The sequence below is a fragment of the Cynocephalus volans genome, chromosome X (genome assembly GCF_027409185.1).
Source record: "Cynocephalus volans isolate mCynVol1 chromosome X, mCynVol1.pri, whole genome shotgun sequence".
In the NCBI taxonomy this organism is placed as follows: domain Eukaryota; kingdom Metazoa; phylum Chordata; class Mammalia; order Dermoptera; family Cynocephalidae; genus Cynocephalus; species Cynocephalus volans.
The window spans coordinates 92,638,989-92,665,841 of NC_084478.1; the positions used below are offsets into that span (position 1 = coordinate 92,638,989).

At 36.3% G+C, this 26,853-nt stretch overlaps 1 protein-coding gene across 1 annotated transcript in view; it reads right to left on the reverse strand.

Moving 5' to 3' along the window:
* The window catches only part of CHM (CHM Rab escort protein), a 176,679-nt gene that overhangs the window by 36,132 nt on the left and 113,694 nt on the right, over window positions 1-26,853 (reverse strand). The window contains exons 9-12 of the mRNA XM_063083178.1: window positions 21,611-21,688; window positions 11,773-11,877; window positions 11,305-11,368; window positions 5,667-5,763 (exon numbers count right to left, since the gene is read on the reverse strand). Coding sequence (XP_062939248.1) covers window positions 5,667-5,763; window positions 11,305-11,368; window positions 11,773-11,877; window positions 21,611-21,688 — 344 coding nt within the window. The remainder of the gene's footprint in view (window positions 1-5,666; window positions 5,764-11,304; window positions 11,369-11,772; window positions 11,878-21,610; window positions 21,689-26,853) is intronic.

Consider the following 26,853-nt stretch of genomic DNA (forward strand, 5'->3'; position numbering starts at 1 on the left):
TGGTAATATTTAAACTAGCATTTGAAGGATGAAGAGGCATTTAACTGGTTGGCACGGCCACTACAGGTCAAGGGAACGGTATGTGCAAAGACACAAAGGCAAAAGAAAACATGGTAATATTAAAAAGAATGTTTTGCTATATGTAGTATCCATAACCCAGTATATTAGCAATGAATTCTTATTATTCTTAATAGCAGCTGCCATTTATTTTATGCTTACTCTTTGCCAGACATTGTGTTAAATGCTTTATAAACACTGAATATTTACAACAGCCCCAATACATTTATATCCATTTGGTACACAGCTTTTAGTAGGAGTTCAATAAATATCTGTTAAATGACAATCATCCCAGAATGTTAGGATATTGTTTTCTTATTGTATGACAGGAAAAAGCACAATGTTTATGATTTATGACCAGAAAAAGAAAAGTATATAAGGGCAGCATTATTATATTTTAAATTTTCGGCTTCACTACAGTGGTAGGCTGTGCGGGTCCTGAATCAGAAAAAAATATGTTTGAATCCCTGCTCTGCCATTTACTAAGATGTGTAATCTTAGGCAATCTAATTAAACTCCTTAAGCCTCGGTTTCCTCATCTAATAAGGTACCTACACTTCATAGGGTTATGTTGAGAACTATATGAAATAATGAATGGAAGTGCTTAGCCCATTACCTGGCTCCTGGCAAATCCTCAATGATAGCCATCATTATTATGTTTCAAAGACAAACATCACCATATGACCTTGGGCAAGTGACCTTGCTATCTCTCTGGTTCAGTTTTCCTCCAGGCAGGCCTAAAGACCTATAGAGAACTTTAGAATCCCCTTACTCAGTTGACTGAAAGTCCCTGTGTGCAATGTGGGAATGATCAAACAAAAGTTTGAAGGCTAGCTGGTTAACTCAGTTGGTTAGAACATGGTGCTGCTAACAAGGTCCAGGGTTTGATATCCCTGTACTGGCCAGCCACCAAAAAAAAAAAAAAAAAAAAAAAAACAGGTAAAAACAATGGGGAAAAAAAAAAAGTTTGCCTCATCACAAACTGCTTTAACAGATGTTGCCAAGGAATACACTTCATCCAAAAGCAGTCGATCTCTATATTTGGACAGGGCAAAGACGCTCTTCCACCATTTCTTGCCACATGACACTGTACTCTGATGAATTTAAGAATATGAGGGAAATTCTTTGATCTCTTTGTAGTGATTCTGTGAATAAATATAATTATATGAGAAAGCTACTAAGACAAACACACAGATGTGAAATGTGTATTAGTGTTTCCCTCAGAGAACATACTGGCAATTAAACAATGTCAAACTTCCAGAGAAACGTCCAGGGGGTGTTTAAAATAATTATATTACTTAGAAAATGTGATGATCACAGAATGACTTCATGCTACATATGACTATAGAACACAAGAGGTATGCTTTGTCCTTCCCAATCAGTAGAAAGACTTTCCTGAATCAGCTGACCTGAAGAAAATGTTTGGGATGGGAGAATATACATACACACATAAATAAATGAACTAAGCAGGAACAGAATCCAGATGATAAATAAGGAAGGAGCCATGTGAGAAAGGGCTGACCTGCTTAAGATGGGTCGCTGATTAGTATGTTGCAGGGCAATTTGGAAAAGTGCTTTAAGTTTCAGGAAATAATATAATAAAGTAAGAAGATTTGATAAAAATGAAAGAGAAAGAAAAATGGTCAAATTTAATGACCACTTGAGACATTCATATATCATAACAGCCTGGGAATAAACACCACAAACTGTGGATTCAATTATACATAATCAAAATTATAACAGTAAGACATGTGGGATAGTATGTCAAATGTCTTTAATATGGTCTTTTATCCGTGTGGCTTAAATGTCGGCTTTTAATTCATATTGTAGAGGAACCAGAAATCAAGGTAAACAAACAGAAAAACCTAAAAAATAAGTTACCTGTATTCCCACCATTTAGGAATGACAGCTGCTGCTAACATTTTTGTGTAAACTCTTTGGAATTTGCTTCCTATACACTGATGTCCCTATAAATGCACATATATGTGTGTACATATGGACATACACACACACAGAAATACATTTGCCCCTTACAGTATAAAATGAGTTAAAAAATTTTTATTCAGAACAGCAAACCTCACATCATCATTATAATATGAAACTATAAAGCTTCTTACATATAATTCCTAAGGCCAGGATCATATCCCATATTTTTCTTGAAACATTCCTAAATTATTTTAGAACACAATGATCTGTCCCCTATTTAACACTCACTGCTTGTATCCTTAGTTTATGCTACCTTGATTTGCTGTGTTTGTTGGCTTTTAATTTAATTATGTTTTTGTTTTTCTCTTCTCCAGAACATTGAAAGCTTTGTGAATTCAAAAATTACATTTTTTATCTTTTATCTCTTTCTGTCTTGTCCCCAAGACCTATGATAATGCCCTGTGGTCTATACTTTTAAAAAAATGCTTAATAAACTAAGACATATACTTGCGACACATAAGACCAAGGGTTGACATCCTTAATATTTATACTGCTCTTTTAAGTGGATAAGAAAAAGACAAGCAATCCAATAGGTAATTGAAATGAACATGGGATTCACAAAAAGAAGCATAAATATCCAATAAACAGGAAAGGATGTTCAACTTCATGATTTATTAGATGCAAATGAAACAAAATACCATTTTTTCAATTCTCAAATTGGCAAAAAAGTTTTGATAAGCTAATACCTTGTACTCTTGAGTGACTGGAGAAACAAACATGCTTACTTATAAGCTGCTAATGGACATGTAAGTTGGTACACCTTCGGGGGGAGAGCACTTTGACATTATAAATCAAAAGCCTCAAAACTCTAGACACTTTGGGATTTCCACTTTCAGAACGAATACAGGAACTTTTCCAAATACTTCCTGAGTACAGCTAAAAATCTTGGACATAATATATAAAACAAACATATGATTCTGAAAAGTGGAAAGAAGAAAGCAGACTGTCTAGGGACCTTGGGACCAAAAGAACAGACCAAAATGGCGGTTACCTAGGTTATCTTTTTGCCTTATATATCCCAGACTGGGAGCCAGAGAAACTGACAACCTAAAAACACCAATGGACTCAGATCTAAAAAGCCCCAACAAAAGCTTGCTCTTTCCAGCAAAGGGCCAGGAAAGGGGCAGCCTTGCAAGACAGAAAACTTTTAGACAATAACGGTACTACTCCAGCCAAAGACCGCAGAAAAAACTGAGGCCCAACCTCAGTTTTAAATGTTAAAAGTCCCATATCTATCCACAATCACTGAAAATATCATAGACATGCAAAAATGTTTTTGTTGTATTGCATTCTTTTAAAAAGCAAATTACAAAACAGTATATAAAACAGTATTCCATTTTTATAGAAATATATGTGTGTGCTCATACAAAGAAAAAACGACTAAGAACCAAACACTAAGAGTATTTATCATCTCTATGTAGAAGGATTATAGTAATTTTCTTTTTCACATCTTCCAAATTGTCAATAGTGAACATGTATTATTAAACTGGGGATATAAAAATATGTCACACAGAAAACTAATTTATAAAAATAAATTACAAATATATTCACAACATACAATAAATGTAATATACAAAAGCCATGATAGGTGCAGTTTTATATCTAGAAGCTAACACGGATGAAAAGAAATGAAAAAAATGGTTAAAGCAATAGGATAAAATAATAACAACCGTCATGGTAAAGATTTACCTGTACCAGAAATTACTATAAAAGGAGAAAAGCCTCCTTTGAGCTTCTTTTCCAATAGAAATTTGGGATCACAGCAATGAACAAATTTTCTTCACTCTTCCTGCTGGCATCAAGATCCCCACTTTTCCTCAACTAACCACATTTTTCCACGTTTTAGTAGTAGCTCTACACTTCCCCATTTAAGTTTTCTTTCACTATGCCAAACCAGATTAGTCTTCTGATTCTCGGAATCCATGTAACAGTCTGGGCAACAGTTAATATAAGTTTACAAAATTAAAAAGAAATATTTTCTAGCTAATGATATTATGTTTCCCTCCTATGAATCCTTAGAGTGCGGTGTTTGTTAGTACCCCTCTTGTGGTACTTTCATATTCTGCATCTCACAGCTACTTCTGAGTTTGTCTTATCTGTCCAACTAGATTGTGAGTCCCCTAAGGTCAGGGTCTATATTTTATTCATCTTTACCTACTATGAAATGCCTAGTATGTTGCGCTCAGTAACAAATAAATTGTCTTGTTCCATAAGGTGAGCAATAAGATTATGAACATTTCAAATCAGGCATCTCAGCTTCTGCTTCTTTATAATGCCTTAAGTGTTCAGTTAAGGTCTAGGTAGAATGCTGTATAATATACACTTGCTGATTCCTACTTACTGAAATACCTTTAGGAAATATGTTGTAGAAGGCATGATATCTAATGGTGTTGCAGACGGAAGTTTTGATACATATAGGTTAAAGAACAGAGGGAAAAACTAGTCCTTAACTTTAGTCTCCTAAATAAAAGAAAGCGAGGATTTAAACAAAGTTCAGTAACTGGATTTAGAATTCGAAGGAAAATCCTATGGTGTGAGTACTGTGTCCTCTCACAATTCATATGTTAAAACCTAATCCCCGATGCAACAGTATTAAGAGGTCAGGCCCTTAGGAGGTGATTAGGTCATGTGGACTCACTAATTCCACTAGTCCCCTTATGAGAGAGGCCTAAGGGAGCTAGTTTGCCACTTCCACCATGTGAGGAGACGTAAAAGGCTCCATTTATGAGGAATGAACCTTTGCCCAGACACCAAATCTGCCGACACCACGATATTGGACTTCCCAGCCTCCAGAACTGTGAGAAATAAGTTTCTGTGGTTTATAAATTACCCAGTCTAAACTACTTTGTTATAGCAGCCCAAAGGGACTAAGAGAGAAAGTAAAGAAGAAAATTAGCAGTAAAGAAGATACATTTTGAGTTCCCTGTATATTATGGATATTAATACCTTGTCGGATGCAGAGTTAGCAAAAATTTTCTCCCACTCTGTAAGCAAAGCACAGAAGGATAAATACTGCATGTACTCACTTATATGTGGGAGCTAAGAGAGAGAGAAGGAAAGAAATACCACAGTGGTGCATCGGACTTGCAGAGGGAGAGAACATATCTTGGGATACAAAATGGAGGGGGGGGGGGGGAAGGGAGGGGGAGGCAAGTTGGGGGATAATTGGGTGGGGGACACGGGGTACAATCGCAATTTGTGGTAATGAGCATGTGGCCAGTATGGATCTGGCCTTCACATCTTGGGCACGAGGGGTGACAATCAGCTTTGTATCTCATGAATATTCATAACCAATCAGAAAAAAAAAAAGAAAAGAAATTTTGTGAAAGTAGCCTTCCAATAAGCTAAAGAAAAATTACAGAACACATTGGAAAGTCACAGAAATTCCTCCATTGGAGAATTAAAAAATCATGCCTGTGAAGATTTAGCCACAGAAATGTTAGAAGCAAGGAAAAGGTATGAAATGATTTTCTGTGTGACCATATACTGTATGAACAAATACTGTGAATGATTAAAAAAAAAAGTGTACCCTCTATAAACACAACCTTGACAACTGTAATAACTGCCCCCTTTACTCCCTGAACAAACACAAAAGACAAATAACCAGACTCGACTGTGCTTACAGGTGCCTTTCATGCATGTCATTGTTGAAGAACATAACTCAATCACCCGAACAGCAAAAGATCCTGGTTCCTCTGCTGGTACTGTCAAAATGGAAATCTAAAAAAGCAGAAACAAAATATGAGGCATAGCTGTTACATCTCATTTTCATTCTTCTATCATTATAGTACTGTTAACTCCCAAACTGATTATCTTTTTTCAAACATCCCCTGATGATTGAAAACATTTGGCTTGTAAGGGTTTAATTTTGGAACAGAATTTGAAACATATAACATGCATATATGTGTCTTGATACCCAAATTGTGCATTATTTGTATCATATGTATTGTGTTTATATAAAAATAACTCTCATAGACGATAAATATTTCAAATATCTTTAATATTATTCACTATTTTCAAAGAATGAAATTATGACTTATTACTTCTGAGATATATGCACTCTGGTGTTTGAAATCAGACCACATTAAATCAATTTTGATTATTCATAATGCTAAAAATAGCAGTTAGAAAGCCCTAAAAATTAAAGATGTTACCAATCCTGAAGATATCGAAACAAGCAGTCAAAGCAAATATATACCAAAATGTTTCAAAATGAATGATTTCAAATTAATTTCAGGACTCGATTAATAAAAGTAGAAATTTAAAATCAAAAGTGAAGTATAAAATTATTATTAAATACAGCACACTGTCCTAGGCACTACTGATATGCTACATGGCTTTATATTTACAAGATTTTAAATGACCATCAGGTCAATATTTCTCTGTAAAGCCTAAAGTTCCAATATTAATCCTCAATCTCACCTTCAACTTGACGATTATATCCCCTCACATAGGAAATACCTGACAAAAGGGAAAGCCCCATTCTTCCTTCTCCCTGTAAATGCTATGCTAGATTTTGACTGGGAATGCCACATTGACAGCCTACACAGCAAATGCCTACGACAAACTCTAAAAATAGAAATTATTTTGATAACCATGATTATCCTACTAGTATGAGCATTTGGGGGCTCAAGATGCCTCAAAAACTCAGTTCTCCATGTTCCTTTTAACTCCCTTTGCTGCTGTTCATGATAGAAAATGTTGTCCTTTCACATTACACAGAGAGAAGGCACTAAGACATTGATTGTACTGTAATAATTAAATGATTATGACTAAAAACATGACCATAATTGGAAAAGTATCTTAAGGCCTGCAGCAATATGTAAGAACTTCTTTTGGTTCCTACAACTATCACTGTTGTGTTTTTTGGGTTTTTAACAGAGACAAAAGTAACGTTGGACCACAGTATCTCCCTCACCTGAACTCTGAGAAGGTAACTCTCAAACCTCAGAGATTATAAAAGCCATCAAAAAAGAATATCCTCAACCCTCTAACACCACTTTCAAAAAATTTACCTGGACTCACACCTATTCTTTCCTCTTTTTAAGTCTCATCATTTGATCTATGCTTCAAAACTCAAAAAATAAAAAAGAAAGTAGGAGGAGGGAACTCTCTATAGGAAACAAAGCAAGGCAGGCCACATGTCCACTTTGGAGTGATCACCCTGATGGCTGTGTGGAGGACGCTATGAAGGAGATAAGATGAGAGGCAGGGCGGCCAGTTAAAAGGGAGAGGTGATGAGTCCCGTAACTGGAATAGTGAGAATAAGGACTGGAAGGAAAGGCAGAGCAAAGCAACTTTCAGGAAGTACACTGACAGGACCTGAAAGCTGCTGAGATGTCAGAGGGGGAGGCAGAAGTTGTTCCCAGAAGGATATCAGCGCTCTTCACAGAGGTAGGGAGCGCTGGATAAGGAGCAGTTTTGGGAGGGAAGATGGTAAGTTCAGCTTTGAGTATGCTCCATTTGAAAGATGTCTAGCAGGAAGTTTGGCATGTAGGCCAGACACTCCTGGGAGATAGAGAAGTGACTGTCACCAAGATTTTTGTGGACATGAAACCATGAGAGCAGACTGAATCATTTAGCAAGTGTGCACAGAGCAAGACGTACTGTGGACTGAGGCAAGAACCCTGAGGAGCCCTGATATTTAAGGACAAAGTAGAGGAAGAAGAGCCCATAAAAGAAGCAGAGAGGGAATAGTTGGTCATGAGGGGAACCATGAGAGCAGTGCCACGGAAGCCAGAATACAGAGTTTCAAGAGGAAGGGAAAAACAACATTGCCAAATGCACCAGAAAAGTCTTAGTAGACGAGAACCAAAAAATGTCCCCCTGGCCTTGACTATTAAGTGATTAATGAACTCAGCAAGATAAATTGTAGCAGAAATGTGAGGAAGAAGCCAGGTTGGTGTGGTTTAGAAATGAATGGGAGGGAGGTAAGGAGCTAGAGGCAGCAAGTACAGATACTGTCTTGAAAATGCTGGTAAGAGGAGGGGAGAGACTGGATACTAGTTAGAGACGGGGGCAGAGTCAAGGCAGTGGGTTTGTCGTTTTGTTGTTTTTTGTTTGTTTGTTTGAATTTTTACGTTTGGAGTAGAAAATGCTAGTACATACATATAGGTTGAAAGGAAGGTGCCAGGAGTAGGGAGAGGTTGAAGATGCAGGAGGGAGCACAACCAATGAAGGGTAGGGGATGTGTGAAGGCCACTTGTGAAAGAGGTTGGCTTTGGACAAGGTGGGGAGTCCCCTCGTTCATCCTGGGGCTGGTGTGCATACATCGTAGGCGATGGGGCAGGAAGTCAAGGGCCACTGTGGATGATGGGTGACCTCACTTTTCTCAGTGAAGTGGGGTTGAGGGGGCAAAAGGGGCAGGGGATGAGAAGAGTGGGTAAAATAGTGAAGACTTGGACTAAGCACTGAGGAGAAAGGGAGAGGGAGCTGTCCGAGGCCAATGAAAGAGCTTACTGGTGGTGGGTGCTGAGGGTGCAGCTGAATGAGGCTGGTGCCCATGACTCTGTGGCAGGGCCAGTCTGTCTGGTGTACAGTTTTCTTAAGTAACCATCAGTGACCCAGGAACAGATCATAGCCTGACCCATGGATGGGATTTTCCTCTCCAGGTGCAGTGGAAAGACATGGTGACACGGAAATAGAAGGTGTTGGAGAAAGGACAGTTCAGAAGATCCACCACAGGGTCTAGGGCAGGGAAGAGGAAGAGAGCAGAAGAGAGATGATAAATGGGGAAGAAACAGAGGGGACAAGTAACTATGGGTCTCTTAACAGGCTGGGTGGGGGCTAAGAAAATGAAACAGCTGAAAGGACAGGAGCAGATTAATGCCACTTTACAGTGGCATGACCTTCAGACTCAACTGGGCCATTAATACTGCCCAGCAATCTGACCACAAGATAGGTCACTCTCCAACTCCCCACAGTGATTAATTTACACCTTTCCTTGAGCTTTGATCTATCCCCACTCACACACCCCCATTCTCAGGAGATGACCTCACCCTGTAATTTAAAGAATAAATAGAACCCATCAAATGGGAACTTCCAAATCTACAAATGACCCTGAATTCACCCTCTTATTTCAACATGTCTCACATCCCATCTAAGGGCAATGCTTTCACCTGTTCTTTGAACCTCATCCTCCCCAGCCCTTGCCTGGACCTTGCTAAATCATTTTCCTTCTCTCCTTAGTTTCTTCAACCTCTCCCTCTACTGGATCCATCCCGTCAGATGAAATATACTCTAAAATTGAAAAGAAAAGAAAAGCCTTCTTCACCGCCACATCCCTCTTCAGGGACCTCTCTTACTCTTCACAGCTTAGATTCTTCAAAGAGTTGTCTCCTATTTGCTCTTTTCACTTTCCTGCCTCCTTGTTGCTCTTTAATGCACTCACAAAGGTTATGGTTTACTGGGAGATACAGACGTCAACCAGCAATTACAGGACAGTGTGATAAGTGACACAATAGTTGCTGTACTGTTCCTTATAGTACACCCATGCCCACACTTGTTGCACTGAACTGTAGTTGCTATTTATTTGTCTATATCTATATCCTCCAGACTTCAAGCTATTTGAGGGCAGAGATGCTATCGTGGTTACCACTATCTCCTCAGAACCCAGCACACTGGCAGGCAGGTAAAAGGCACTCTTTGTTTGCTGAATGATTAAATGAAAGGATTTATGCTTACATGTATAACAAATGTGTTTGGTGGGGTTTTTGTATATAATGTTCATTTATTAGCAAAAAAAAATGGAGGCCATTAATTGACTTTATTCTCTTACATACTTGTTTTATATAATAGAAGCCTTCCAACTTAAGTTTTAGGAGCCTACTTTTAACAGTAGCATACAGATCAGACAGTCACACCTACTGAGTAAGCTGATTTTATCACTCACTGTAAAATATGGTCCGAAGAGATATATACCTCTGGAATTTAAGTGATCAGACTGAGGAAAATCAGAGGCATAAAGACATCCTTATGGAACTGGGGGTGAGGAGGAGGAAGAGGGTAGTGAAATGAACAGTGGTGGTGAGGACATATCATAACTGGGAATGAGTTGAAATTCATTTATACCAGGCCTAATGGTGGGCTTATCACCACTGCTGTAGGGTAGGCTACCATAAAGCCTTATTCTCCAAGACTTTTAAATGTATTCTCTGGAGATTCTCTTTTTCTTCCCATAACAATATATTTATAATTTCATGAGAATAGTTGTCAAAAACTAGGATTTAGTCCAATTTTCCTAGAATAACTCTGTTATATAAGACACAATTATTTGTTCCGCTCGATGGAAATCCTTAAGAAACCAAGGCCATTATTTCTATTACGTATTTTAAAAAATGCATTGAAAGTACTAGTACATATGGCTTAATATACTTTATTTCACCAATATTGACTCATACATATTACCACGTAAATTAAATTGGCAACAATGTTGTTAAAAAGTACAGGACTCCTTGAGTTATTGCCTCACAACCTGTTAGGATGTTCACTGCAGCAGTACTAGTTGGAGCCAAAATATGGAAACAATCTAAGTGTCTGTTGATGAATGAATGAATAAAGAAAATACAGTACACACACATGCAAGAATATTGTCCAGCCTTAAAAAAGAAGGAAATTCTGCCATTTGTGACAACACAGACAAACCTGGAAGATATTATGCTAAGTGAAACAAGCCAGTGTCATGGAAAGGAATATACTGGTTGAGTATCCCTAATCTGAAATGCTTGGGACCAGAAGTGTCTCTGATTTTGAAATATTTGCAGATTAACCAGTTGAGCATCCCTAATCTGAAAATCTGAAATGCAAATGCTTCACTGAGAATTTCCTTTGAGTATCACATCAGTGCTCATAAAGTTTTGAATTCTGGAGCATTTTGAATTTTGGATGAACTCACTTATAGGTGGAATCCAAAAAAGTCAAATTCATAGAAGCAGAGAGTAGAATGGTGGTTGCCAGGAGCTGGGGGAAGAGGAAATTGGTATATACTAATCAATATGTGTAAACTTTTAGTTATGAAAGATGAATAAGTTCTAGAGATCTGATGTGCAGTATGGGGACTAGAGTTCATAATACTGTACTGTATACTTAAAATTTCTAAGAGAGTAGATCTTACGAGTTCTCACCACAAAAAAAGGTAACTGTGAAGATATAAATATGTTAATTAGCTTTGTTATAGTAATCAGTTCACCATGTATATCAAAACATCACGTTGTACACCTTAACACATATAACTTCTATATAAAAATATCTGACTGAATTTACCTGCTGATCTGAATCTGTTTTTAGTACAGATCTGTCTGTAATCAGGACTGCCCTGGAGATCTGCCTGTAAAGCACAAAACAGTAAAGCAGTGATTCAGATTCCATGGACATGTTTCATTTGTAGTTACATAACCACCAGAAGGCCTGTTTCAAAGATTTAAGTCAGGATAAAAGTGTCGCCTCCCAGAACCAAGTCAAGTTCTGCTTTAATCTTTTCTTGGCTCATGAAAGAAGGATGTGTGACCTACAGACAAACCCCAGCTGAAGCAAAGGACTTGAAACTATGCTAGGCTCCCCAAAAACCAGACCCTACAAATATTATAATGAATACTGAATATATCTTTGGTTTGGTATACATTTGCATGATACTTGAAGAACAGAATCATATAGAAATGTCAGTATAAACACACAGCTAAATTTTCCTAAGTTTCACTTTCCCTTGGCTAGTGGGTGAAGGGGGTACCTTACCTGTACTGCACATGTGAGCAAGTGTTCTCAGAAAAGTAACTGTCCTCCACAAGGAAATGTTTAGAGATTATTCTCTGACCAAACTGATCTATGATTGCTTTACATCTATAAGGAAGATAAGCATAGCAAAAAAGTTCACATTAATGATTAAATAATTGAGAAAATAAACAATCATCTATCAATTTTGATTCTAAAACCAATTTTTTGTGAAGATTAAAAAATTGCCTACAATTCCACATTTTCTAACACAAAACTGACACTAAATTACAGAACATATTCTTGTTGCTATTTTGAAGTCTTTTAAACTACAAAATGAACATAGAATACAACTTAAATATTTTAAATGCCATTAATACGTAAGAGTAAATTCAAAACAAGTATTATAGTATAATCATAAGCTTTCCTAATGTTTAGAAACATAGCTTTTCCTTTGTCTAGAACACAGGCTCTCTTTTATTTTCTTCTTTAACAGCTCTAAGAAAAGGAGAGAAAAGTTGATTAAACATCTTGTTATATAATTCACAGCCTGTAAAAGCCACTAAAGGCTTTTTATTTTTCTGTTAAGTGTTGCTTTCTCTTTTGTTCAAGAATAGCTATCTGGTCATGTGTTTGATAATGTTTTAAACAGGAAAAAAAAGGGATAGAGCTTCTTTTAATATCTGTTTCCACTTTACTTCAAAGGATGAACTCAGAAAGATTTCTTTTAAGTGCTGTTTCCAAATAAGGAAAACACTTATGCACGGACATTATCAGGTCTCTGTCATCTGATATGTGTTGGGACAATGAATCATATAGGACCCTCCATTGACCTTCTTTCAATGTGTCTAGATAAAAGGATGAAAATTAGAATCCATCTCCTTGCAGTGCCACAAGTTATAAATGTACTTTATAGGGCTCATTATCCAAACTAATGGACTAAGGGCGACATCCTTGAAATGGACTTACCAGCACTGACAAAGCCAGTATGCAATATTTCAGGAACTATATGCAAATGACTATATGTTTGCTATATCTTTTTATTATGGAAGTATCAGTTTACTTTTGTCACAGCTTCTCCTTTGAGACCAGAATTATTTTATTAGAAATACACTTATATGTTGCTACTCATAAAATGCAAGCACCCTATTTAAAATATACTGGTATAAATTAAAATATGCTCAATAACCCTAAAAATAAACCAAGTAAGTGATATTCACCAGGCATAAAGGCATTAAAAATAAAATGACTAACAACCAAGACCAATAGTTAGAGGAATTTAATTTGTATTTCCTAAAGGCAGATTATAATATGCTATTTTTTTAAAATAAATGGCATACCACTGTTATCAGGATAAATTATGATGTATAGTGATATTATATGTACATAATATATATTTTAACCAATAACCACATTTTAATATAACATTCAGATTACATTAATATTTCTGTGATTTTTCCCATCTCATCTCCACTTCCGTTCTCTTCCCCACTTGTTTCTACCCACACCTTCTCACATTTCATTAAACTAGAACTCTTGCTTCATAAAACACTTAACTAAATAGATCACAGGTATTTATACCTAGATATTTTCTGAAATAATTATTTAAAAACTGAAAAGTGAACTCAATCTCCTGTTCTAAAATATTCATATAAGATTTGAAACACAAAGTACTTTAGGCAATGAAAAAGAGAAATCTACTGATCTGTCATTAAACATTGATCCCTATTTGTCCTGCAAGCACTGACAAGCCTTTTTCTTACCTTTAATTCACAGAATATAGAAAGTCAAGAGAAAATAATTTGGGCAGAAAAAAGAGGGTGTTATATGCTCTATATCTTGACAGGGGTTTAGGTTATAGTTTTATTATTTGTTAAAACTCAGCTAATGAGCACGTAAGATTTGGATACTTCAGTATATGTAAATTTTATATCAAAAGAAAAATAATAAATACTAAACTCTAGTTAATGATACACATGCTGAAGTATTTGGGGGATTTTTACTATGTGAAATTTACTGTGAAATGCATAAAAAAGACGAATTAATAGATGGATAATGGGATGAATATTTGAGTAGACGTGTGATTAAGTATATTAAAATGTTAATTGTAGAACCTAGGTGGTGGATATACAAGTGTTCACTCTGAAATTCATTCAACTTTGGTGTAGGTTTGAACATTCTCATCATAAAATGTTGGAAAAAAACTGGGGGGATGGGGTAAAGTGGTTAGTACAAATCCCGGCCTCAAGTATAAGTCTTTGCAAAGGGTTCCTATTTAAATAAATTGCATAATTAAACCTGGCCCTCAAGCTTTTGGAGCTCTCCTTGCTTTGTAGGCTTCCAAATACTAATAGGGCTGCTTTGATGGTAGTTACAACTTTGGTGGCAGGTAGACATGGGTTTCAGAAGTTATGGAATTAGAAAAAACTATTGGGGATCACTCCAAAGGGAAGTATTAGGGAGCTCAACCATATGAGGACAAGATACTAATAAATGTGCCTATTTACGCTGAAGCCACTGATGAAACAGTGATTCTCAAAGGAGGCGGAGGAGAAGGAAGCAAATCAGAATCACACCTGGGGGACTTCTTTAAATTATAAGTACCCCTGGAGATTCTGATAAGCTCCCAAATCCCAGGAAAGTATCACTGTCAAACGTGCCACTGCTACTGTTGTATCTTTACGTTGTGCTAGGTGCAGAAAAGTCAAGAGCTACTGGTACAGAGAAAATATTTATTTCTGCAGAAAATGAAGTGACAATCACATACGTCCAGTCTCAGCCTGGTAGACGATGACAATATGACTCACCTGATGGTCCCACTTTGAAGTCCTACAGCTCTAGGCCTAAGCAAAGCTGTTCAAACCAAAACATGTTTAAACAAGTGATAATACGTATTTTCCCCTCAGATACTTGACTTACTGTCATATATTCAATCTAATTGGGGGAATAATGAAGAAAAGGACATTCAAGTAATGGAAAACAGCAAAATGAAACAATGCTGCCAAAAAACATTAAAATACCCTCCTACCCCCCCTCCCAAAAACCTGAGGAAGCCATTAAAGATTAACAGCATTTAGGATTTAGTTGAGGGCCTTACTGAGTCTCATAAATAGTAAACTGAGGAGGAACATGATAGGAGTTCCCAACTATAGGGACACAATGACCAAGCTGATCATAAGAATCACCGAAGCCAGACAGAACGTTTCTACAGCTAAGCTTTCTAAATCAACAAATCACAACAGTTATTCAGTTCTTGGTTCAATAATACAAGGGCATAAATAGCAAAATGACAATAAGGAAGAAAACAATTAGCAAGATGAAAACTACATATCTGGAATTTGGCCCAGAAGAGGGAAAAAAAAAGAAAAAAAAGCACATTAAAAAAGGTATCCAATCTCTATGATCTTCAGAATTAATATCCAACTAATTGTATGGAAAAGAAAGCAGAAATCACATGTGAAATAGTTAAAAGGAAAACACAGTAATTATAGAAATTAGAAAATTCCCATTCACTGAAATAAAATAATTCTCTCTGCTCACTATGCCATCTCAAAATGCTTCCCACTCATTTTTCTTGAGTGAAATTCACTCCAACAGTTTGAAGTAGAATTAATAGGTAGATAATTTCAAATCTATGGTTTTCTGATCTGACCTCTCCCAAGCTCTATATCCATATTTTTAACTATTATCTATTTATTTTCTGGATAGACTCTAAGCCCCCTTTTAAAATAAAATTAGTTAACAAAAAAATTGTATATATTCAAGGTATACGTGATGATTTCATATGCATACACACTGTGCAATGATTACCACAGTCAAATTAATTAACAAATTCATCACACCCATAGTTACCGTGTGTAGGGGGTGGGGGGTAAGGACACTCAAAATCTGTTCTTATCAAATTTCAAACAAACAATGCAGCATTATTAACCAAGGCCTTTTTAAAAGTAGCATGCCCCAAGCTGAGATTCATGGCTCCTCACTTGCTTCCCCCCCTTGCAATCCCTATATCAAGTAATGGAACAACCAGCAGTTAGAGCTTCCCTACCTCAGATCTCTCTTCCCACATCCAATCTGCTACCAAATTTTGATTCCACCTGTAAATATTTCTTGAAACTAGACTCTTCTCTCATCTCAACGGACACTGCCTTAGACTCATTACGTCAAATAAAACAATGGACTGCTAGCAAGCTTTTAGCTCATTTGTTCAACAAAAATGTATGGCATAACAACCATGTGTCAAGCACTGTCCTAAGAAGTAAGAATAAAAATGTCTTGCTCTAAAGGAGCTCCCAAAATAATGAAGATTCAGACACAGGCAATTTTAAGACAATGGCAAAGTCCAGTGATAAGAGATAAGGACAAGGCATTGTAGAGTAATAAGGGTGGAATATATACTAACTCAGCTTAGGGTGGAATGGTGGAGTATCAGGAAATGCTCTTTGGAGGAAGTGATACATTCACTGCTTTTAAAGGATCAAATACAGTTAAGCAAGCAAATAAGGAGAAGAACAGCTCAAGATGAAGGGAAGCATTTGCAGGCGTAGGGAGGCAAGTTAAAAGAAGAGCAGATACAGAGACCCACGAGGAGTTCAGTATTTACTGACAATAAAATGGGAAGCTAGGAGGGAAGAGAGATGAGCCTAGAGAGGCAGGCAGAAGCTAGATAGTAGAGTCTCACGTGTCATATGAAAAGGTCTTAGACTTTATACTGAGGTTATATAAAGCCACTGGGGCTTTTTAAATAGGGAGGGAGAGAGCCAGATCTGCATACTGAACAGATCTTAATGTGCAATTATCTCATTAACTTATTTGTTCTTTAATGTTCCCCACTAGACTGTAAGCTCCATGAGAACAAAGACCCTGATTGTCTTCTCTGCTGTGTTCCCAGTTCCCGGCACACAGAAAAAAATTAATACTTGTTGCATGGATGAATGGGTGAATGGATGACGGAAGTATTCTATGCGTGTGAATAAAGACAGGACAAAAAAAAGACACAAAATCTCTGATTTAGGAGGTAAAGAATCTTTCTGGCATAGTGCTTCTTCTAAATCACTGCCAGAATTACTAAATTAAAAGCAGCAAATCTCATTTTGTTTAAAACTACCACCCATTACAGTCCAAACTCCTTAGCATAGCATAGGTCTCCCTCCACTAGATTCCAAAGGTCTCCAAGTACATTAATAATTGCTACTAGTTAACATGTATTGAACTCTTGCTATATGTAAGAAATGGTTCTGCAAACTATCTATTAATACTCATAATAACCCTATGAGGTAGGTATCGCCAATTGGCCACTTTCTAGGTAAAGAATCTGAGGCACAGAGAGGTTAAACAACTTGTTCAACTTCACACAGCTAGTACGTCACAAAGTCAGGATCAAAATCAAGTCTACCTGACTTTAGACTATGCACTCTTTACTGAAATCTCTTTGTATACAAGGCAAGGTCTATGTTTTTTCACCTTTCTATCCCCATAGCAATTAGCATGGGGGTTGGCAGGGGTTAAATATCCAGAATATGATCACTACTGTTTTGCAAATGGGACATGCTAAAATCAGAGCTTCAGCAGTGACAACTGGTATTAAGAGTCACCTCATGCTTGGTCTAGCATACTATTCATTACTAACTTCCACGTATCTGGGAAAGGCATAGTTTCTGCTGACATAAGAAAAAGATATCTCCAAGAAATCGTTACAGCAGGAAATGTAGTGAGTGAGACAGCTGAAGTACACATGCAATACTAGCTGAAGTAATTAGATTAGGACTACTGGTTTCAGATGTATCTGATCCAAGGTCATCCCTATCCTACCCACATGTCAAAAACTGTAATGCTAAATGGCCAAATCTGATTTACAGGAATTTTGCATGGTCAGCATAGCTGGAAAGGAAAAGAAAGGTGTTCAACAAGAGCACGCAGTGTTTCCAAAACAGTCAACAGAAGGCAACAGTATTAGAATTTATTGAGAAAGGTATAGGAAAAAAGCACTAATACATACCTATATCCTCTCAAATTAAGAAAGCAGAGCCAATGGAGAATATTGTGAAGAAAGCACTGGCAATGGGTATCTCAGTAAAACCAAATTAAACACAAATGAAAAATAAGATCTAGCTGAAAACAGGCATGCATTTGGTTACTTATTCGATATACCATTATTTCATGTGCCTCCTCAATGCTCTGTTTCTTCTCTCAAAGTTTGTACAGTACTTTGATGTGCAATCAAAACATTAAACTCAATGCTATGTTCACTTATGCTTCTATCAGCTTTCCTAAATGGAAGGTAAAAAGAAAAGCACATTAAAAAGGCTATAATCAGTCTTTAATCTTCATTCATTCATTTAACTCAAAGTTATTGAGTATAATGGGTGCTAAGAACCTGTACTGCTTCTGGAGATAATAGTGAGATCCTGCCTTTTCTTACAGAGAGTTTATCAAATAATCATACAAGGCTACCTGACTTGGGAGTCAGGGGCTGGCAGAGGGTTTTGATACAGTTTGTGGGATCAGGAAATAATCTTAGAACATTGACCTGAAGCATGAGTAGCTCTTAACTACACAAAAGGTGAGAGTAGATGTCAAGTGTTCCACATAGAAAAATAGGAAAGAAAGGCAAACTAAAACCATAAGGGGGCAAATGCAAATTTTTGCAGATTCTTTACTTAATATTCTAAGTATAGTTAGAACATACAGTTGTCTAAGTAAACCTGGACTCCTTAAAAAGAAGTGTATGCTAGAAATGTATGCTTCACTATGAGGTAAAGGTTTTTCCCTCAAAAAATTAATTCTCACTTTATATTCAAGTCCTGACAAAATATCCCCTATTACTGGTATCTTTCTCAATTATTTGATTTTGAATGACAAAGTCGTGTTTGAGAAAGATACATTACCTTGAGCCAACTTCAATTAATGCTAGCTTTAAATATTTATAGAGGCTATTTGACTTGATAGATTTTTTTAAAAGAGGCAGAAGTTAATATAAATTTGATAATTATTATTGGAAGTATAAATTCACAATTTTCATGTATTGCTTGTCTCAAATAAAACTTTTAAAGATCACTTAAGCAATCCAGTATTTTGAGAATACTGTAAATATCAGGAATACTACAAATGCTGGTCAACTGTCAAATTAAAAAAACTGTCCTATTATTACAGAAACAAATAGTTAAGGCTTAGAATAAATTTTTCAGTAAGAAAAATCACAGAATCCAAAATCTTTCTTAAAAAAAAAAAAAAACAAGGTGTGGGCTGGCCCCATGGCTCACTCGGGAGAGTGTGGCTCTGGTAGTGCCGAGGCCGCAGGTTCGGATCCTATATAGGGATGGCCGGTGCACTCACTGGCTGAGCGTGGTGCAGACAACGCCCTGCTGAGGGTTGCGATCCCCTTACTGCTCAAAAAAAAAAAAAAAAAAAAAAAGGTGTACAAGATGATGATGTTCACTGAAAAACTGGAGTTCTAGTAATACAATAAAATAATAAATAAGTAGATATTGTGCTATTTCATTTATATTCATAAAAGTGGACACATACAGGTTGTTCAGAAAAAATTTTTTTAATTTCTCACTGGGACTGAAGATTATCAATTATGTGAGAATGGCTTCCATTAGAGCATATAAAATATTTTAAGATCATTTATTTCTAAATGTTTAGGAAAAGCTAAGTACTTTCTAGGAACTTTAAATAACTCAACCAAAGCATGCCAGATCTGGAAGATCCGGAGATTACTACAGAGTCCATCTAAATCACCTTCCAGATAAAGGAATTGGCCCAGAGAAAGAGGATTTGCCCACTGCCATTCATGGCAGTGATGGAATTCCAAGTCTTCTCTCATTCCAGGGCTACCCAGCCTTTATACATGCTTCAGGAGTTGTTAACCAACAAATGTTACGTTTGAGGACTTTCTACATAAGAAATGTTAAATTAGAAGCAGTCTGCCTACTATGTAAAATTCATATTTGACTGCTAAGCTATCTGACAGGTTCATCTTGATAAGGCCTTAGAAAGCATTAAGACCTAGAGCATTAGTCCATCATGGAACAGAGTACCCTTGGCTCAATCCCCAACTTTTACTTTACAGATCAATGTTTCTCTGTGACATCTAAGGACCACCTATATTAGATTCATTTGGGGTGTTCCTTAGAAGTACAAATTCCCTGGCTCCATCCTAAGCTTACTACCCAATTTCACTCTTTGAGGGTGAGGCACAGAAATCTTTTTTTTTTTTTTTAAACAAGTTTACCTGGTGATTCTCAGGCACATTAAAGTTTGAAAACTACCAGACTAAAGGTTCTTTTGGTATCTAGACCTTTAGTGTTCAGTTATCTGTTGCAACTGGAATCTGCAGCAAATCATAAAAAAGAGTTTCTCTATTTGGAGTACATCATAAAAACTAAGTCAAAAAGGCAAATGTAGCCTTTACTTCAACAAATGCTATTACTGTACTAGCATACTTTTTTTTTTTTTTTAAATAAAATAAATAAAAACAAACATGAGCCATACAAATTCTTCACGTCACTGAGTGTAACATGTGGGGCTGGAATGGGTCCCAAAAAGGATAAAAAGATCTAGGCAAATAAACACCAAACAAGCAATTCATTATCTTGCTTCAACATGAATGCATAAAGAAAGACTCTAGGAGTCATGAACATCACAGAGCTCTTCATGGGCCAAGATATGAATATCCTGGGTCTTTAAGGATAGATTTTTCACTGTAGATTATCATGTTTCATTTATGTAGTGCTAAAGGTACTTTACAAGCCTTTTATACCACGTGCCAATTTTATCTTACATTACAGAATTACTTTTCTAAAGGAAATTCACTTTCTAAGTACTTTTCTAGAGTTGAGTTTTTTCTTCACCATATCTCAAAATGGTAGTTACTACATTGTAAGCAGTCTGTGAGAAGTTAATAGATATTTTATGCCACTTAGACTATGCAAAACTACTGCAAAATGAGAAACAGCTTAAAATTTATATTACATAAGCTTGAAGTTCAAGTTTTTAAGGTATTTTATGACCTTAATACTATTTCTTTATATACCCCTAAAAAGAGTCATCCAAGAAATATAAACCAGTAGATGCTTAAGAACACATAACAAAAAAGAAAAGTACACAGCAATGTAAACAACTCCTAAAACTTGATCCAGCTGACCCATTTAAGTTTCAATGTAAAACCTAGAAATCATAGAATAATATTTTATTTAGTGTAATTCATACAAGTACATATCTTAGTAACTAATAACAAATCCTAAAAATAATAATTAAAATATAAAAATACACAGATAAATAGATGGTGCTCAGCTTCTTTAAAAACCACGTAAATTCTTACTTCAATCCTAAACCAGTCTGTAGGCCTGATACTGTTGTAAAAGAATTTATCCTCAGATAACAGGGCAGCATAGTTTATGACAACAATCTACCTAAAAATTCATTAAAGTCTTTTCTCTTAGAGTGACATGCATTATCAGCAGAGATTAATCTGATGAGTCTTTAGGTGAGTTCCATTTTTAAAAATGCAATAACAGAGGGCTTTGTTGTCATCTGATGAAAATCAATTAGAGGAGGTAAGGCCACAAGGAAAACTAACATCACTCATCACCCACCCCCGGCAGCTGAAATGATTTGTCTTCCAAGCTTGGATGATCAGGAGCTATAGTCATATTGCAGGGAAATTAATTTAGTTTCTATATTCTGAACTCACTTTCCTTGTTCTGGAGGACCGAAACACAAATTACTTTTAATCAAGGTTGATATGTTATTAATACCAAGGAGAATCTTTGAAGAATCATTTTTTTTAAATCGACTTTAGTATTTTTCACCTGTGCTTGGGGTATAAATATAGGAAGGTTATGTATATCATCCTTACTTTCCAGATTCTTTGTCCACCACAAGGCACTGTACTAAATGGCGAAGACAATAGATTCCACCAAACACAGCACACATCCTAGGAGGAGAATAGGAAAATGAGAATTAGAATACCTGAGTTGAAAATTAGGGTAACAATACATGGAAATTTTTTTTTTAAAGTGGTTCTCACAGAAGTACAGAGTAGAATAATTGTTACCAGGGGCTGGGAGGGGAGAGGGTGAGAGGGAAGGGAAGTGGTAGACTAATGGGTACAAAGCTATGCTATCTACCCTAAGTGAATCATCACTGTACATGTATTGAATATACAAATATGCATGTATTGAAACACACTGTACCCCACAAAAACGTACAAATGTTAAAAAAAAAAAAAAGAAAGAATTAGGGTAAGAGTATTTTAAGTATCTTACATTTAATAACTGGTGTTACAGAAAATGTGTTTTGATAATTTATTACTTTCTCTATCATAGTATTAAGAAGCTCTCAGAGGTAAGATTAGCAATATCATGACACAGCAGAGGTACTAGTGTTAATAATACCATACTGAAGCCTAGAATTGTGACCAAGCCAAAAGTGTCCCTAAGCAAGGGTCGGATACCACCCCCAAATCAGCTCCTGCCTACCTAAGGTACACAGACCACAAATAGCCTCAAGAGGTAATGTATGAGACACCAAACAAAAATCCCCATAGAGAAGTGTTAAGGAGGAACCAAGCGGTGAAGACTTCGGGAGATCCCTAGAGATTTTACTTCACCATAAATATAAGCAAAATCTCCAGGAGCCAAAACTAAACTGGGAGCTGAAAACTAGCACAGTAAGCATATGAGCTGATGCAGCAGAAGCGCTAAAGAGTGCCTACCTCAGTAATTTTAGCACTTGAGTTTTAACGCCCACACACGGAGAGGATTCTGAAAGGGCTACACCTCACTTAAAGGGCGACCCAGGAAAGAGATCAACTTGCTAAAAGAGGGAGGGGGAAAAAAAAAATTTGTTTCATCTTAAGCCCTGGGTGAAGGAAGATTGCACCTCTGTATTTATAACCAGTGGTCTGCCCTCATACAGGTTGGGGGTTTAAAATTACATCACTACATGAACCAAGAAATCCTTATCCAATAAAATATGAAAAGTGGCTCTGGGTCAGTGGTACTCCAGAGCCTTGGTGGAAGCAATTGCTAAAGCTTTCTGGTGGGATATGTCTTCAACCCAGGCCACATGAGACTGCCACAGACCGAGTCTCCCGATAGCTTATATTCTACAATTATATAATACATGAATAAACATATCTTACCCTGAGTGAGAATTAGCATACACAACAAACAGCAGGATTAACCACCCCCCCCCAAAAAAACTTTATTCGGATAGAATTGTGAGATACAGATTATAAAAAGAGTATGCTTAAAATAGATAAATCAAAAACGTAAGAATAGAATAATGGAATGTCTAGAAAGGAGACTTTATTAGGATGAATAATCGCCACCCCCCACCAAGATGTCCACATTCTAATCCTCAGAAACTGTGAATATGTTACCTTACATGGCAAGAAGGACTCCACAAATGTGATTAAATTAATGTTCTCGAGATGGCTAGATTATCCTGGTGGATGCAAGGTAATCACAAGAATCCTTTAAAAAAAGTAGGCAGGAAGATCAAAGACAGAGAAAAAGATGTGGAAATGGGAGCAGAGGTCAGAGTGATGCCACTGCTGGAAGAAGGACACATGACAAGGAATGCAGGCAGTCTCTATAAATCGGAAAAGGAAAGGAACAGGTTCTCCCCTAGACCCCTGAGTAGGAACACAGCCGTGCCAACCCTTTAAACTTCTGACCTCCAGGACTGCAAGATAATTAGAGTTGTTTTAAGCTACTAAGTTTGTTCCAGCAGCAATAAGAGACTAATAGAAAGACCCAGACATACATGGAAATAATTATGACAGAAGTGGCATTACAAACTATGGGGGAAAAACAGACCATTGAAAAAAAATGTTTGGGTATAACAGATTATCCATATGGGGGAAATAAGTATATCCCTGTTTTATACCATATTCAAAATCAATTCCATGTAGAAGAAAGGCATAAATATAAAAAGGAAAACTTTTAGAAGGATAACATGAGGATAACATGAGGATATATTTATGAGCTCGGGGAAAGAAATTTCTTCAAAAAGATGCAAAAATCATACGGAAAAATTTTGAAAAAAATGTAGTACTTTAAAATTATAAACATCTGGACAACAAAAGAAAGTGAAAAGACAAGCTACAGACTGGGAAAGAGATGTGCAGATATATTAGTAAGTGCTTAAAAATATCATTTTGGATATCGATTTGGCAGTACGTAGTACAGTTGAAGATGTATATACTTCTACAGTGTAGCAATCCTCTTGTTAGGTATGTATCTTAGAAAAACTCTCATACATGTGTACAAGAAGATGTACAAAAAAACATTTGTTGCTGCACTGTTTTAAGGCAGCATAGCATAGTGGTTAAGAGAAAGGATTTTGGACTACCTGGATTTATATGCCAACTACTCTACCTACTAGCTGTGTGACCTTGAACAAGATATTCAGCCTCTCTGTATCCTATTTTCCTCAACTGCAGAATAAGAATAATACCATTTATTCATATAGGGTTCATTGGTGAATTAAATGAATATTTATAAAGAAGTTATAAATATATATAACACCCAACCCAAATATCCATCAAGAGGAGATATGGTATATTCATATGTATAGTAAATAATTTCACCCTATCCCAAAAGGTCTAGCCTTTGTCCTTGGCTTCTGGGAGGTGATCTCTAAGCCTTTGGAATGCCATGTCTGAAAGAAGTGTCTCTGTTAGCCTGGTGGAATTAGGTCACCAGCCAGTCTGACAATATGATTTAGGGTGACGGCTGGCCACACCAGATAGTCTTAGGGTAGGGGCTGGCCATGTCAGAAAGACCAACAATGTGATTTGGGGTGGGGGCTTTGGGTTACATGGTATATATCAGTCAACCTCCAGAGGGGCTAGAGACTGAGATCAGCCCCAAGGGCCATCAGTCATGCCTAAGTGATGGAGCTCCAATAAATCTCTGAACACTGAGGTTCACGTGAGTTTCCTTGGTTGGTCACAAATCAACATTTGGAGAGTAACACTGTTCTGACTCTGGTGAGAAGACAACGGGAAACACCACATTTGGAACCCCCATGTGGTTTGTTTCAAGCACATCTTCCCTTGACTGTTTCAATCTATATCCATTCCCTGTAACAAACCATAACTGTTTCAATGAGTCCCGTGAGCCCTTCTAGCAACTTATCAAACCTGAGTCTGGTTTTGCAAAACTCCCTAACTTGCACTTGGTGTCAGAAATGTGGACAGTCTTTATGGGGCCTACACCCTCTAACTGTATAATTGTCTAGCCTCTCACATCAGACAAGAGAATACTTTAAGCAATTTAAATGAATAAACTACAGCACCATCCGTCAACATGGATAAATGTCAAAAACATAACACCTGGGTTGAAGAATACCTTCAGATTGATGATATTTATAAAAAGATTCAAAAACTTTATATGTAAAATAATACTATATATCATTTAAATAATACTATATATCATTTGTACATATATATAGTGTACAAACATTTAAGAAAATTATAAACACCAAATTCAGGACAGTAGTTCCTCTGGGAAGGAAAAGAATAAAAATTATACCAGATATTTCAATTGCTCAGTTTCTTTAAAAAAAATACTTAAAGTAAATATATGGCAAAATATTAAGATTTGACAAAACTGAGTGAGTAGATGGATGTTCTTTATATTCTCTGCACTTTCTAAAATATTCTTAAATTATTTCATAATCTAAATAGTACAAAAATATGAATGAATGGTAGAGATCAGTGACATTCTCCAAGTATGGCATAACATTTCTATTGTTTTTCTAAATTTAATCACTTTAGTGGACATGACCAAGCTAGCTTTGATAGAGCATAGGTAATAATTCTTTCTGTTACAGAACACCACTGTTATAAGGAAATCAGCATTTTTTCCACTGAAAAATTTAAAATAATACAATAAAGGGCATATTAGAGCAAGCGAGCAAAATTTCATGGGCTTGAAAAACTGTTAAGACTATGAATTTTACCCAGGACACCAGCTCCAAGACATCTTCCATTCTTGTTAGTCTTGTTTACCAGTTATATGAAATTAAGGAACAATATTTATTAATTGTGCTGGTACACCTAATATTATTTAAGTTACACTATATCAGATTCTAAAGAAGGTTAGAAAAAATTATCTTTCTGTTAGACTGATTAGCTAAATTTGCAAAGTGGTACTCTGCTTCCTGTTGTTGATGGGGAATACTGATACAGAGGAAGTTGATGTGATCAAGACAATCAGCCCGATAAATTTCCTGCTGATACTGAAACAGCCCATATGCACATGATATATATTGCTGGCACACTCCACATAAACAGGCTAATTTAGGTTAAGGCCCCAAAATGGACAAGCAAGTTAAAACTATGGACCACACAATCAATGTTCCCATTTGCTTGGGGATATCTTTACAACATGTGAGTGGTAGCACCACTGTTTCCAAGCTCTTCGTAAGCAACTAAAGATGAGCAATTATCTGACCTACTGAGTTTTTCATTTCAGTCAGATTGGATGATGCTAAGCACGCGCATGTGCGCGCACACACACACTATCTGCATTAGAGAAAACAATCTTATTGCATCAATTCCCCATTGGGGAACAACAATTTTTAAATGTCTTCCCAGATTCCAATGAAAACAAAGGAACCTAATTCAGAATCAAGTTCGATAAGGAAGTTAAATAAGGTTAAAAAATTATAAAACATTAGGCCACAGACTATCACCATATTATCAAAAGCCTGAGAAATCCATGTAACTAAAATTAAATGTAATTTTCAATAAAGACCCCCTTTCATTATATATGACAATGTTTATGAAATGTATTGTTACATTAGTATATAAATTATCGATTATTCTTTTGTTTGGAAAATTAATTTTTATGAAGTTTTTTGAGGCTAAATGGGGTCTCTGAAAAATACATTTAAATATAAACTGTAATTGAGGCATCTATAAGTACTTATTTTAGTAAGCCATCAAAAAATCATCTGGTTTTTAACAATATGATTTAATAACAGTGCATATATACTATACGGAAGAAGCACAAGAATGTAAAGAATGTTAAGAACTGGTTAATGTGGATGATGGGGCATATTACAATATTATAGAGGAATAAGTCT